Source organism: Giraffa tippelskirchi, chromosome 7 (assembly GCF_054371585.1).
Source record: "Giraffa tippelskirchi isolate mGirTip1 chromosome 7, T2T-mGirTip1v1.2.pri, whole genome shotgun sequence".
Classification (NCBI taxonomy): domain Eukaryota; kingdom Metazoa; phylum Chordata; class Mammalia; order Artiodactyla; family Giraffidae; genus Giraffa; species Giraffa tippelskirchi.
The window spans coordinates 36,975,480-36,991,115 of NC_137281.1; the positions used below are offsets into that span (position 1 = coordinate 36,975,480).

Sequence of the window (15,636 nt, forward strand, 5' to 3'; positions counted from 1 at the left end):
TTTGGGGAGTGATGTAATAAAGAGAGTAGTACATTGGAAGATAGTGTGTTAGTTGCTCAATCGTATCTGACTCTTCTGCGACCCCATGGACTGGATGTAGCCTGCCAGGCTCCTCTATCCATGAGATTTCCCAGGCAAGAATATTGGAGTAGGTAGCCATTCCCTTCTCCAGGAGATCTTCCTGACCCAGGGATTGAACCCGGGTCTTCTGCATTGCAGGCAGATTCTTTACTGTCTGAGCCACTAACCAATTAAATTTCTGAGTTCGTGTCTTTTGTTTAGGTGGATTTGTGTATTGCCGTTATGTCTTGTAGAGAGTTAGATCTAGTCTTTTTAAATTGGTGGACAGTTGAATTTGACAGAAGAAGACTATCTCAAAATCAAGGCTGGTTTTCCTGCTGTTAGAAGCCAGGCCCATTCTAGGTTTAAAAATGTACAGGTCATTGGTTTCCCCAGTTCGGGGGGATATTTTTCATTGCGTGGTGTACGTCACTCTTGGAGATCTTTATAAAACCTTAAAGACAGCCCTTAAAATCACAAAAAAGTGAGGATGAAGAACTATCTTGTTTTCTTTCCGTTTTCCCTTTTGTTTCTTCTTATCTAGGGTAAAAGTAACAAATTCCTCTGTTTTGCATTTAGTCTCTTGTACGCGAGCTGGTTGTGTCCCCCAATCTGTCTATCTTTGGACCTTTTATATGTATGATTTAATCTGGCTAAATACACAAATGATGTTCTGTTCTTAATTCTGGAAATCTAATGAAAACTAACTTTTATCCATAGTGAAGTTGTATAAGTTAATAAAAATCATAGTCATCTGTCTTTGTAATTATATCAGCTTTGATAACACTAGGCCTCTTTTGTTGATTTAGGGCTATATGCATATCTGATTACTGAAACTGAGAAGCCAAACTGGTTTTTGCTTAATGCAATTTGGTAGATGGAAAATACTTCTGTGAAGTCCATGAGAGGCAAAATAGTAAAAATGGCCCTGAGGTAATGAGGGAAAAAGAAAAAGCCATTACTTTAGATTCCAACAGTGCTTAATGGAACTTCTGTGAATAATTTTTTACTATGCTCACTGTGGGACTTCTTCACCCGAAGACAGTAAATATAAACCTGCTTTCTGTCTCCTGTCCCATCAAGCTTCACTTATAGCCCTTTTTCATTGCTTGTGCTATGAATTGACTTGATAATTGGGTTTATAACAACTTCCAGTTCTCCTAACCAAGTTAGTCATTAGGAGTAGCCTGATTTTTTTTTTTTTTTTTCACTTTACATTCAGGATACTTTACGTTCACTCTCATTTTCCTCCTGCCTCACTGGCAAGTCCTTCTTAGTTCCCTTCGGCAGGTTTTCCTTTGGTACCTGGCTTCTTAATGACAAAGTACTCTAGGACTTCGCTCTTGGAGACTCCAGGGAGTCTCATGGCTTTGCCTCCACTTTTGGATATCTGTTAAGTGTTTCACACTTTCAAAAACTAAGCTCCTTGTCTTCTCGCTCTAAATGTGCTCCACCTACAATTTCCCCCCATCTCAGTTCATGAGAGTCAATCTTTCTGGTGACCCAGGCCAGAAACCTTGAGGTTATCCTTGATTCCTCACTCACACCTCTTCTCCAGTCCATTGGAAAATTCTGTTGGATCTACTGTCGGAATATATTCAGAAAAACACACTTTTCACTTCCACTGCCAACAGCTGTCACCTGACCGAAGCCTTTTCTCTCACCAGGATTATCCTATTGGTGGATTAACTACTCTCCTTGCTTCTACCCTTGGCCCACCTACAGCCATTGTGTTTGTTTAAAATGTTAATGGACCCAAGAAAATTGAAATCATTTCCTCACATAAAAATTTGTACTCAGATTTCAAAGCAGAATTATTTATAATAGCCAAAAAGTAGAAACACCCTGTGTCCATCAACTGATGATGAATTGATAGATCAAAGTGGTATGTCTATACAATGGAGTATTATTCAGCCAGAAAAAGGAATGAAGTACTAAATACTGCTGCAACATGGGTAAACTTTGAAAACATGCTTAGTGAAAGAAGCTAGACACAGAAGGCCACATACAGTGTGATTCCATTTATAGGTAATAACCAGCAAACAGAGAGAGTACATTAGTGGTTGCCAGGAGCTGGGGGGTGGGGATGGGGAATGACGGCCTAATAGGTAAAGAGTTTCTTTTTGGTGTGATGAAAATATTCTAGAATTAGATAGTGGGAGTAGGAAATGGCAACCTACTCCAGTTTTCTTGCCTGGAGAATTCCATGGACAGAGGAGCCTGGCAGGCTACAGTCCATGGGGTCACAAAGAGTCAGACACAACTGAGCATGCATGCATGGTAGTTGCACATGTGAAAATACTAAAAGTCCCCTGAATTACACTCTTGGAGATGTTAAAATAGTAAATATTACGTTAAGTGAATTTGATCTCATTTCTAAAAAGTTTTGCTCAAAATCGCCTTAAGGTTCTCATCTCTCTGAGCAAAAACCAGAGTGGTTGTACGTCTCTCGTCTTTGGCCGCACCTCCTGCTGCTTCCCTCCAGCTCGCTAAGCCACATCCTGTGATTTCTTCAACAGGCCAGGCATTCTTCCCACTCAGGACATTGAATCTGCTTTGCTGAGATCTTCCCTGGGTACACCTCCCAACTTCCTTCACGCCTCTGCTACACATGCATGAAGTCTAACCTGGCCACCAAATTTATAATTGCAAGCCCTTCCCTGCTGTCAGCACTCCTGGTCCCTCATACTCTGCTTTATTTTCCCTTGACATTTATCACCTTTTTTATTCTAATAATCAACTTCTAATGTTTATTGTCTTTCCCCCACAAGAATATATAAGCTCCACTGGAATACCTTTGTAAGTATTTGTTGAGCAAATAAGGCACAGAGGGGCTAAGCAACGTGCCCAAGTCACAGAGCTGCCAAATGGAGGGGCCATGTGTCAACCCAGGCAATTTGGCTTCAGAGTCCAGGCTCTTAATGACAGTGCTGGGCTGCCAGCATGCTCCCTCCCTAAACTGCTCTGCTCTGTGTGTCTGATTTATGAAGGAAATCCTTTTTTTGTTTTTTCATGGTCAAGTCTGATGATCTGAAGAAGAGAAGAGAGCCCCACATCTGTGCTTTAAGGTAAAGGAGTACTCATACTTGTTGGGTGCCTGATACGTACGTGTCAGGCAAAGGAGTAAATGCTTTAAATGTTACATCATGCCATCTTTGTTGGCATTATTGCTCCCTTTTGTAGAGGAGGAAACAGAAAGTAAGTAATTTCTTTGAAGTTATTTAGGGGAAAATGGAGCTGAGATACAGATCCATGTCTGTCTGATTCCATGGCCAAAGTTTTCAGTGAAAAAATGACTGTGTTAATAACTAGGAAAACAAATTAACACTGGTGGTACCATTTTTCACATTGTCAGGTTGACATATATTTAAAACAAAAGCTTCGGTGTTAACAGAAGTGTAGATGTACAATGCTGCAATTTTTCTTAGAAGATGGTTTTGAAAAATATATCAAAACCCTTAAAATTATGCTTTCTTTTTGTAGTATAATTCCACGTACCAGAATTTGTCCTGTGAAAATAAGGATGTGCTCAAAGATTCCATACAAGATTGTTTATTATAATAGTGAATAATTACATACAAATTAAATGGCCACTCATCAAGAGTTCGGAGAAGGCAATGGCACCCCACTCCAGTACTCTTGCCTGGAAAATCCCATGGACGGAGGAGCCTGGCAGGCTACAGTCCATGGGATCACTAAGAGTCGGACACTACTGAGCGACTTCACTTTCACTTTTCACCTTCATGCATTGGAGAAGGAAACGGCAACCCACTTCAGTGTTCTTGCCTGGAGAATCCCAGGGACGGGGGAGCCTGGTGGGCTGCCGTCTGTGGGGTCGCACAGAGTCGGACACAACTGAAGCGACTTAGCAGCAGCATCAAGAGTTATACAGATAATGGTACAGAACAAAGTGGAAAACTATACCATTAAATGAGCAAGCTCCAGGAGTTGCTGATGGACAGGGAAGCCTGGTGTGCTGCAGTCCATGGGGCCTCAAAGAGTCAGACACAACTAAGTGACTGAACTGAACTAATACCATTAAATACTCAACACATGAGTATGGTAGTTGTTTCATCAATTCCAAGACACTTTTTTTTTTTACATTTTAATCTTTCTGAGACTCAGTATCTCACACAATTACTGTTTTGTCCCAGTTTAATTTGCAGTGTTTTTTGAAGTGATTTATAAAATTTGATACTTACTGCTGGCAAAAGCATAGGCTAGAAAAATATAAAGAGAAAAGAAATTAAAAATAGCACACATGGTGTGATCTCATTTGAAAAACAGAAACGTTTATTTGTATACCTATGTGTATACAAAGAAAAAGACTTGTAAGAATGGTATGTTTAAATCTGGCTAATAGGACTATAGGTTTTTTAAAATTTCTTTTTACTTATAGGATTTTTTCCCCTAGTTTTGCTACAGTAGACACATGTTACTTTATAAAAGCTGTTTATTTTTCATCTATACAAGTTATTTTTTTCTCATTCTGTTCCCCCCAGCCCTGTGATATTTCCATAAATAGTCGCAGTCTGCATACATTATTTCTTCTAAAACCTGAAGTATTTGTTAACTGTACTCATAACAGTTCACAGTTATTTAGACCTTTTTTCCCCCATGACCATGCTTTTAGGGCATTGTCTCATTAGTTCACACCACCCCTCTGGTAAGCATTTCTTTCCTCTGGGATTGAGTTACATACCCAAGCGGTAACAGACAGATGGTGTGAGAGATGGAATTCTTTATCTTTACAGAAAGGTGACCTTTTTATTTCCCTGTTAGGTTCTGTGATTTCTCTCATGAATACTGTTAACAAATGAGAATGATGGCAGAAAATAGCCCTATATTTGTGACACTTTCATGGGATGACTGGAGGAAGAGCTTTCTGTGGAATAAATTTGTGGCAGCTGATGTTACCAGTAAAAGAGGGATGGAAGGCTTTGATGATATCAGTTGCATCAACGTTTAAGACTCAAAACTTTGACCAGCCACTTTACCTGAAGCCTGGTTTACAGTTTGCTTTGCTGGTCTATTCTAATTTGCAACTCCACCTGTAAAAGTTACATGGCACTTATGGTTGGACTAACAAGTACAGTATATTCTGGAACGTTCTGGATTGGGTAGTATACAGTATAAAAAGATATTTGGTAATAAAATTTCAGGGGATCAACCTGGAGACTTGATCTTTAATTATTAATAGCACAGTTGCATTTTATGGGGATTTCAGTTATGTACATTTGGATTAAGATGATTGAAACAGTATTATCTCTTCATGTGTGAAATTTGAACTAGCATAAACCCTTTAAAAATATTTCAAAAAATATTTTCCCAAATTTTATGGAGATAAAATTGACATAAAAATGTTGATCCATCAAAGTTAACCTAATTTCAGAGTTGAGTGAGTCTTAAATTGTTTTAGAGTTCTATACAGAGCCACTTTAGCTGTAAATGGAAATGTTCAACCATCTTTTCTTTGGTATCATCTTAGTATCAGAACTTCTATGAAGAAAGTTTATTGATTATTACACAATTAGCATAGTAGTCATCATTACTGCAGTTTAAAGTTTTTAATCCTCAACAGTGCTACCCACCCAGGTGTTCATTAAATAATAGAGCTAGTGTTAGTGCTGAAAAGCATGTCTAGAAGTCAGTAACTTTGGACTAGAACGTTGGTATTCTGCTGTCAAAGGCCAGACCTCTGTCGTGATAGGGCAGTATTATAAGAGGAAGAAAAGAAGCTGAAACAGTAGAGCGAAATATACTACAGTAGAGGGGTTTGCATTTATTTCTCTGTGAATACTAGTCTTAAACTTGGCAAGTTTAAAGAGAAACATTCTCAAGAATGGATCTTCAATTAACCAAAACCTGCAGGAAAAAATAGTTGTGGCATAGATCCAAATGGAGCCCCCATCATGGTATAACAGGTTTTCTTTTGTTTTCATTCCTAGGAAAATTCTGTTTGAACATTTCCGGTCTTGGATTTCAGACATTTCCAAGATTGACCTGGAGTCAACCATTGACATGTCCTGTGCTAAATATGAATTCTCAGGTAAGAAAGATAAAACCTTGTTTTCACTGAGATTTAAAGGCTTTAACTAAACGATTATGGGAAGACAGTGTCAGTGTTGCAAAATCCTAGACTATGTACCCCTGCATAGTGTTAGGTTCTTCTTAGTGAGGATGATCTGACTCAGCTCAGATAGAGAAATGTCCATCTTATTGGAAGGTGTAAGGCAGGGTTCTCTTTGGGAGTGTGATGAAAGCTATGACTGTGTTGTAACCAAACAAGGTTAGCATTCCCACTTCACACAAAGCCAAACTTTCTTTCTTTCTTTTTTGTTGTGCGGGGTCTTTATTGCTGTGCCTGGGCTTTCTCTAGTTGCTGTAAGTGGGGGCTACTGTCTAGTGATGTGTGGGCTTCTCATTTTGGTGGCTTCTCTTGATGCAATACACTGGCCCTAGAGCATGAGGGCTTAGTTGCTCTGTGGCATGTGGGATCTTCCTGGACCAGGGATTGAATCCATGTCCCCTGCATTGGCAGGTGAATTCTTAACCACTGGACCACCAGGGAAGTCCCATAAAGTCAAATTCTTGACAGTGGTCTTTGCAGCAAAACAAGGACGCCAAGCAAGGAGAATGGGCAGCTTGAACTGAAAAAAAAATCTGAACTTTCAGTAGCTTTCAGGGAAGGGTTTTTAAAGACAAGTCAGAGGGTTTTCAGATGCATGATAGCTCATGGACCTTCTGATTGGTTGGTGGTGAGATAGCAGTGATATGTCGGGAATCTCAATGATTGATCTTCTGGTTCCAACCAGTCTGGGGTCTCCTTGTTGCTTGTGGTCAGCCTGACATTACCATCCTCCACCTGGGTGGTGAGGGGGTTGTCTTAGTTTCTGAAGAAGAGCTCAGAAATATGCATCAGATTCTTATCTCTGTCCCTTCAGGAGGAATTAGGAGTCCTGTGACTATTGTGTCCTAATCATTAACTGCTTGAGCCTGCTCTTTGGAACTTGGCGAGGCCTAGGAAACAAGCCTTTTTTTTTCCCCCATAAGCAAGAAATGGAGGACACAGAAGGGCTTTTGTGTCCAGGGAGGCCCTTCAGGGTCCTGCTCAGTTTCAGTATTTTCAGAAAAATGCCAGTAATGCATATACATGTAAGCTTTGCGTATGGCATCAGGAAATTCAAAGGTGATATTGTAAACTCACTCTTACACTTCCTAGGAAACAAGTGTCCCCTCAGTGCCTTTTTTTTCTTATGAAGGTAATAAATGAATATATTCTTTTTTGAAAAATATTTATTGGAGTATAGGTCATTAACAATGTTGTGTTACTTTCAGCTATACAGCAAAGTGTATGATTTATACAAATACATATATCCACTCTGTTTTTTAGATTCTTTTCCCTTATAGGCCATTACAGTATTACGTAGAGTTCCCAGTTCTTTATAGTAGGTCTTTTATTAGTTATCTGTTCTATATATATAGTGTGTATATGTCAGTCCCAATCACCCAGTTTATCCCTCTCTGGATATATTCTTAAGGAGAAAAACTCAAACAACATAGCGTGTCAGATAATATAGCATGTAATCCATGATAATATAGTGTGTAATCCATGATAGTCCCCCTCACTTCTCCTTGTCCTCCTTTCTCTTCAGACATGTCGATTGTCACCAGTTTGGGATGCATCCTTCCAGCTCCCTTTCTGAGCATATACATGTCCTTTTGAAAGCATGTTTGGTTTTCAGCTGGAAGGATAAGCATCTTGGGTTGTTTTGTTTTTACTGAATAAAATTTTGATTTGGGTTTACTCTCATACATTGTTCTGGGGAGGTACAAATTGGTAACAACATTTAGAGGATAACTTAGACACAGAGAGAGTCATGTTACATCCTTTTTTTAAAACAATTATTTATCTGGCTGTGCTAGGTCTTAATAGTGGCATGCGGGATCTAGTTCTCTGACTAGGGATCAAACCTGGTCCCCCTGCATTGGGATTATGGAGTCTTAGCTGCTGGACCACCAGGGAAGTTTCGATATGCCCCTTTTTTGGGGGGGCGGGGGGTAATTTGAAGTAGTTTCAAATAGATAAGTGGTGAGAATAATACAAATGAATTTTTTCTATTTTACTTAAGAATAGGTTGCCTTTTGGATGCTCTGTGACCCCTGAATACTTCAGTAACTCCTGCAACAAGGACCTTCTGCTATGTGATAGTAATAAACCATCAGAATCAGGAATTAGGTTTGGTATGTTACTCCCATCTAATCCACAGGCTCCATTCAGGTTGTGTGGTTTGGTCCTTTATTAGCAAAAGGAACCTGTCCAGGGTTATGCATAGCATTTAGTTCTCATGTCTTCTTAAGGCTCCTTACGTCTACAACAGTTCCTCAGTCTTTCCTTGACTTTTATGATCTTGATGCTTCTGACGATTTACAGATGAGTTATATCGTAAAACTTCCCTCAGTTTGGGTTTGTCTGCTGATTTCTCACATGTGCTTTTTACTGCATCTTATCATGCAGTAGATAGTGTGTCATATTACCAGTGCTTAATTAAGTCATTACTTAATTTAAGGTGGTGGCTGACATCAGGTTTGTTCTTCTCTTTAAGGTAATAAGTATTTTGTAGGGAGACACTTTATGTAAATATCCCATTTCTCATTAAAATTTGATTCACTTGTTTTAGCATCCACTGATACTTTTTTCTTAACATGTATGTTTTATTGAAGTATAGTTGACTTGCCATGTTTCAGGTGCATAGCAAGGTGATTCAGTTACACATACACACATATTATTTTTGAAATTATTTTCCCTTATAGCTTATTACAAGATATTTATTGACTGTAGTTCCCTATGCTATGGGCTTCCCTTGTGGCCCAGCTGGTAAAGAATCTGCCTGCAATGCAAGAGACCTGGGTTTAATCCCTAGGTTGGGAAGATCCCCTGGGGAAGGGAAAGGCTATTCACTCCAGTATTTTGGCTTGGAGAATTCCATGGACTATATTGTCCATGGGGTCGCAAAGAGTCAGACATGACTGAGTGCCTTTCGCTTTGCTTCCCTGTGCTAGATATAGTAAACCTTTGTTGTTAGTTGCATATCTATTTTTTTAAATTAGAAATATAGCATTCTGTTCATACTAAGTCAAAAAAGTGAAATCAAAATGCCATACATTTTTTAGTTAGGCAAAAATTCATAGGTTTTTTAAAATATATATATTATACATATTTATATATATGTATACAAAAGCTTTTCTACTATACTTGATAAAGGCTTGAGAAAGAACATAAAAAAAAAAGAGGTAGAGAAACTGGAAAACATAAACTAAATGAAATGGCAACACTGAATATGAAACAGAAAAAGTGAAACAAAACTAGATAAAAGTGAAAGATCATCATATAGTCCAGTTGTTTTTAAACATGGCTGCTTGTTAGAAATATACCTGGAGCTCTGGAGAAAAACAATACCTGGTTATTTGTATTTTTCAAAAAATTCCAAGACAATTCTGACATACGTCTGGATTTTAAAAAGTGATTATAGGTTTTTCTATTAAATCATAGTTTTATTGGTACAGAATTCTATTATTTTTCTGTTGATCGATCGTGATACAATGGTATTAAGTGAGTAATAGTTACATAATCACAATAGTAAAAGATGCTTTTCAGTTTTCACAATCAATAGCCAGATAAAAAAATGAAAGATAATTACAATTGCAGGCCATAATGGGAACATGATTAACCTAACAGTATAAAATAATTACATATGGTTTGGGGGTCAAGCAGAGTGATGTGGTAAGTGGAAATGCATACATGCACGTGTTTTCATCTTCCCAGCCAGTCTTTGTTTTTTGATTGGTGTATTTGATCCTATTACCATTTCTTAATTGTTTTGGGTTTATTTTCTGTAGGTCTTTTCCTTCTTTTGTGTTTCCTCTCTAGAGAAGTTCCTTTAGCATTTGTTGTAAAGCTGGTTTGGTGGTACTGAATTCTCTTAACTTTTGCTTGTCTGGAAAGCCGTAGATTTCGCCATCAAATCTGAATGAGAGTCTTGCTGGGCAGAGTATTCTTGGTTATAGGTTCTTCCCTTTCATCACTTTAAATATATCATGCATTCCCTTCTGGTTTGTAGCGTTTCTGTTGAGAAATCAGCTGATAGCCTGATGGACGTTCCCTTGTATGTTGTTTGTTGTTTTTCCCCTGTTCCTTTTAATATTTTTCCCTGTCTTTAAGTTTTGTCAGTTTGATCACTGTGTATCGGTGTGTTCCTCCTTGAGTTTATCCTGCCTGGGACTCTGTGCTTCCTGGACTTGGTTGACTGTTTCCTTTCTGACGTTAGGGAAGTTTTCAGCTATTACCTCTTCAAATATTTTCTCAGGTCCTTTTTCTCTCTCTTCTCCTTCTGGGACTTCTATAATTCGAATGTTGGTGCATTTAATGTTGTCCCAGAGGTCTCTTAGGCTGTCTTCATTTCTTTTCATTCTTTTTTATATATTCTGCTCTGTGGCAGTGATTTCCACCATTCTGTCCTCCAGGTCATTTTATCTGTTCTTTTGCCTCAGTTATTCTGCCGTTGATTCCTTCTAGTGTATTATTCATCTCTGTTTGTTTGTTCTTTATTTCTTCTAGGTCTTTGGCAGACATTTTTTGCATTTTCTCCATGGTTTTCCTGAGATCCTAGATCATCTTCACTATCATTATTCTGAATTCTTTTTCTGGCAGGTTGACTATCTCCACTTCATTTAGTTGTTTTTGTAGGGTTTTATCTTCTCCCTTTATCTGGGACATAACTTTCTGCTTTTTCATCCTGATTAACTTTCTGTAATGTGGTTTTTGTTCTAGCTGTGGGATTGTGGTTCCTCTTGCTTCTTCTGTCTGCCCTCTGATGGAGGAGGCTAAGAGGCTTATATAAGCCTCTTGATGGGAGGGACTGGCTGTGGGAAAAACTGGGTCTTGCTCTGGAGGGCCTTGCTCAGTAAAGCTGTAATCCATTTATCTGCTGATGGGTGGGGTTTCCTTCTCTGTTGTTTGGTCTGAGGCAACACTGTCCTGGGGTCTACAGGCTCTATGTTAGGGTTAATGGTGACCTCCAGAGGGCTTATGCCAGGGGGCACCTTCCCAGACTGCTACTGCCAGTGCCTTCATCCCTGTGGTGAGCCCCTGGCAACCCATGCCTCCACAGGAGAACCTTCAACACTAGCAGGTAGTTTTGGTTTAGTCTCCTGTGGAGTCCCTGCTGCTTTCCTCTGGGTCTTGGTGTGTGCACGGTTTTGTGTAAGACTGGAGTCTGTTTCCCCCAGTCCTGGAAGTCCCATAGTGAAATCCCGCTGGCCTTCAAGGTCAGATTCCCTAGGAATTCCCAGTCCCTTTGTCAGATCTCCAGGCTGAGAAGCCTGATGTGGGGTTCCAAAGCTTCCCAACAGTGAGAGAACTTCTCTAGTAGTATTGTTCTCCAGTTTGTGGGTCACCCATCCGCTGGGTATGGGATTTGATTTTATTGTGATTGCACCCCTCCTACCATATTGCTGTGGCTTCTTCTTTTGACATGGGGTATCGTTTTTTGGTGGATCCAGCTTCCTCCTGTCAATGGTTGTTCAGTTTTGGTGCTCTCACAGGAGGGGTTAAGCGCATGTCCTTCTACTCCGCCGTCTTGAACTGGAAGCCCAATATTTCTTACTACATTATTACTATGCAGGTTGCCAAATGGTGGTTTTTCTAATAAAATAATTTCTTCTCTATTATTAGTTGTTATTCTTTAGTAAAGAAAATATTGCCATCTCCCCAATTATTTACTCATTTTTTAAAAAATATTGATTTGGCCGCATCTGGTCTTAGTTGCAGCATGTGGCATGTGGAATCTTTTGTTGCAGCTCTTGGGCTCAGTAGTTGCAGTGGGTGGAGCCCACAGCATGTGGGATCCTCATTCTCTGACCAAGGGTTGAACAGATGTCCCCTGCATTGCAAGGTGGATTCTTAACCACTGGGCCACCAGGGAAGTCCCTACCCATTTATTTAAGTCAGTGTGAATTTAAGCATTACTATTTATGTAATGGTTCCTGTCATTATGTTGATGCCCGTATTGTCCTTGATTTGATCAAGGGGAGCCCCTTTATGCTGACCTTTGTGTCCTTTTAATATGTCCTCTTGTCACTCAGCCAAACTCAGGTTGCTCGCAGTGCACTGTGAAGCCAATCTGCTGGCTCTGGCTCGTGGTGAGGAAAAGTACAATGTTTATACAGGGCACCAGATAAGGGCACAGGCGACTTGTCCACACAACATCCAAGCTCCCCGATGGAATTTAGGGGAGGGTTTTTAAAGGCAAGGTGAGTGAGAGGGTCGCAGGGTGTGTCATCAGCGTGTGCACAGGTTTCTGTTTGGTGCAAGGTGAAGTAACAAAATGAGGTCACAGGTTGGCATCATCTGTCTTCAGGCTCCAGCTGGTCTGGGGGCTACATGCTCATGGTCAGCTTTTCTCATCTGGTTGCAGGGGAGGGGGCTGCCTGTATAAAAGAGGAGTGTGTCTCAGACTTACCTTTACCTTTGAAACAGAGCTGGGAGTCCTTGTGACTGATTTAAAATTATGGCTACTCTTCTGTCTGCCTGCCCTGTCTTTGTTTCTGCATTCTTTATTTCTCAGTCGTTAGCTGCTGGGGCCTGCTGTTCGATTTACATGGGGGAGCATAGGAGGTCACAGTTTATTTCCAGAGCCCCCTTTTCCCAATCAGCAATAAGCAGGGGACACCAACAGGTGGGTTGCTGGGAAGGCCCCTAAAGGGGTTTGCTCAGTTTCACACATCATCCTTATTGTATCTTACTTTCTAACAAAACAAGATTTTCCAAGCTTATCTTACTTTTCCTGTACTCTAGATCTGGAGTTGGCTATTCTTCCAAAGAACCCAGGTTCTTTCATATATATAATTTACATATAGTGTGTGTGTGTGTGTGTGTGTGTGTGTATGAATATGAATGAATGAAATTGAATTCACATTGATTACTCCAGTTTCATTTCCACACTATAGGGTTCATTCTATATTTCTTTTTCTGAATTTATAATTCTGTTCTTCAACTTTGAGAAATCTGTTTTCCATTATTTTCAATAGGCTTCTTTATTAAAACAGTCCCTCCACGTGGAAGGATCTCACTTCACCCGTAGCACCACTCCTCTCACCCACCTTGCATGGATGCCTGCCTTGTTCAGTCATACCTAATGGCTTTTAGAAGTTTCGCTCAAGAAATGGTACTGTGTAACTCAGGGAACCCTACCCAGTGCTCTGTGGTGACTTAAATGGGAAGGAAATTCAGAAACAAGGAGATATATGTATATATATAGCTGATTCACTTTGTTGTACAGCAGAAATGAACACAACATTGTAAAACATCTATATTGTTATTGTTGTTGTTCAGTCACTAAGTTGGCTGAACAAAGTGTCCAGCTCTTTGCGACCCCAAGGACTGCAGCATGCCAGGCTTCCCTGTCCTTCACTATCTCCTGGAGTTTGCTCAAACTCATGTCCAATGAGTCGGTGATGCCGTCCAACCATCTCATCCTTTGCCACCCTCCTCTCCTTTTGCCTTCAATCTTTCCCAGCATCAGGGTCTTTTCCAGTGAGTTAGCTCTTCACATCAGGTAGCCAAAGTACGGGAGCTTCAGCATCAGTCCTTCCAGTGAATGTTGAGGGTTGATTTCCTTTAGGATTGACTGGTTTGATCTCTCTGCTATCTAAGGGACTCTTGAGTCTTCTCCAGCACCACATTTCAAAAGCATCAGTTCTTTGGCACTCAGACTTCTTTATGGTCCAACTCTCACATCCATGCATGACTACTGGAAAAACCATAGCTTTGACTAGATGCACCTTTGTGGTAAAGTGATGTCTCTGCTTTTTAATATGCTAAGTTTATCCTAGCTTTTCTTCCAAGGAACGAGTGCCTTTTAATTTTGTGGCTGCAGTCACCGACCACAGTGATTTTGAAACCCAAGAAAATAAAATCTGTCACTTGTTTCCATTGTTTTCCCATCTATTTGCCATGAAGGGACTGGATGCCATGATCTTAGTTGTTTGAATGTTGTGTTTTAAGCCAGCTTTTTCACTCTCCTCTTTCACCTTCATCAAGAGGCTCTGTAGTTCCTCTTCGCTTTCTTCCATAAGGGTAGTGTCATCTGCATATTTGAAGTTATTGCTATTTCTCCTAGCAATCTTGATTCCAGCTTGTGCTTCATTCAGCCTGGCATTTCACATGATGTACTCTGCATATAAGTTAAATAAGCAGGGTGACAATATACAGCCTTGACGTACTCCTTTCCCTATTTGGAACCAGTCTGTTGTTCCATGTCTGCTTCTAACTGTTGCTTCTTGTCATGCACAGAGGGTTTTTCAGGAGACAGGGCAGGTGGTATGATATTCCCATCTCTTTCAGAATTTTCCACAGTTTGTTGTGATCCACACAGTAAAAGGCTTTAGCATAGTCGATGAAGCAGAAGTAGATGTTTTTTTGGAACTCTGTTGCTTTTTCTATGATCCAGTAGATGTTGGCAGTTTGATCTCTGGTTCTTCTGCCTTTTCTAAATCCAGCTTGTACATCTGAAAGTTCTTGGTTCATGTACTGCTGAAGCCTAGCTTGAAGGATTTTGAGCATATTTTTTTTTAATTTAATTTGTTTTTTAATTAAAGGATAATTGCTTTACAAAATTTTGTTGTTTTCTGTCAAACATCAACATGAATTGGCCATAGGTATACATATGTCCCCTCCCTTTTGAACCACCCTCCCACTTCCCTCCCCACCCCACCCCTGTAGGTTGATACAGAGCCCCTGTTTCAGTTCCCTGAGACACAGAGCAAATCCTCATTGGCTGTCTGCTTTACGTATGGTACAGGTTTCCACGTTACTCTCGCCGTACAGCTCACCCTCTCTCCTCCCCTCTCCCCATGTCCATAAGTCTGTTTTCTATATCTGTTTCTACATTGCTGCCTTGCAAATAAATTCATCAGTACCATCTTTCCAGATTCCATATATATTTGTTAATATGTGATATTTATCTTTCTCTTTCTGACTTACTTCACTCTGTATAATAGGCTCTAGGCTCATCCACCTCATTAGAACTGACTCAGATGTGTTCCATTTTATGGCTGAGTAATATTCTATTGTGTATGTGTACCACAACTTCTATATCCATTCATCTGTTTATGGACATCTAGGTTGCTTCCATGTTCTAGCTATTGTTAATAGTACTGCAGTGAACCTTGGGGTACATGTGTCTCTTTCAGGTTTGGTTTTCTCAGGGTATATGCCTAGGAGTGGGATTGCTGGGCCATATGGTGGTTTTATTCCTAGTTTTTTAAAGAATCTCTATACTGTCATCCACTGTGGCTGTATCAGTTTATATTCCCACCAGCAGTGCAAGAGGGTTCCCTTTCCTCCACACCCCCTCCAGCATTTATTGTTAGTAGACTTTTTGATGATGGCCATTCTAACAGGTGTGAGGTGATATCTCATTGTAGTTTTGATTTGCATTTCTCTAGTGAGCGATGTTGAACATCTTTTCATGTGTTTGTTAGCCATCTGGGATTTTGAGCATAATCTTGCTGGCA

At 40.0% G+C, this 15,636-nt stretch overlaps 1 protein-coding gene across 4 annotated transcripts in view; it reads left to right on the plus strand.

Moving 5' to 3' along the window:
- Positions 1-15,636, plus strand: part of OGFOD1 (2-oxoglutarate and iron dependent oxygenase domain containing 1) — a 29,515-nt gene that overhangs the window by 4,120 nt on the left and 9,759 nt on the right. For all 4 annotated transcript variants that reach the window (XM_081510685.1, XM_081510682.1, XM_081510684.1 and 1 more), the window contains exons 3-4: positions 3,082-3,128; positions 6,009-6,109. In XM_081510685.1, coding sequence (XP_081366811.1) covers positions 3,082-3,128; positions 6,009-6,109 — 148 coding nt within the window. The remainder of the gene's footprint in view (positions 1-3,081; positions 3,129-6,008; positions 6,110-15,636) is intronic.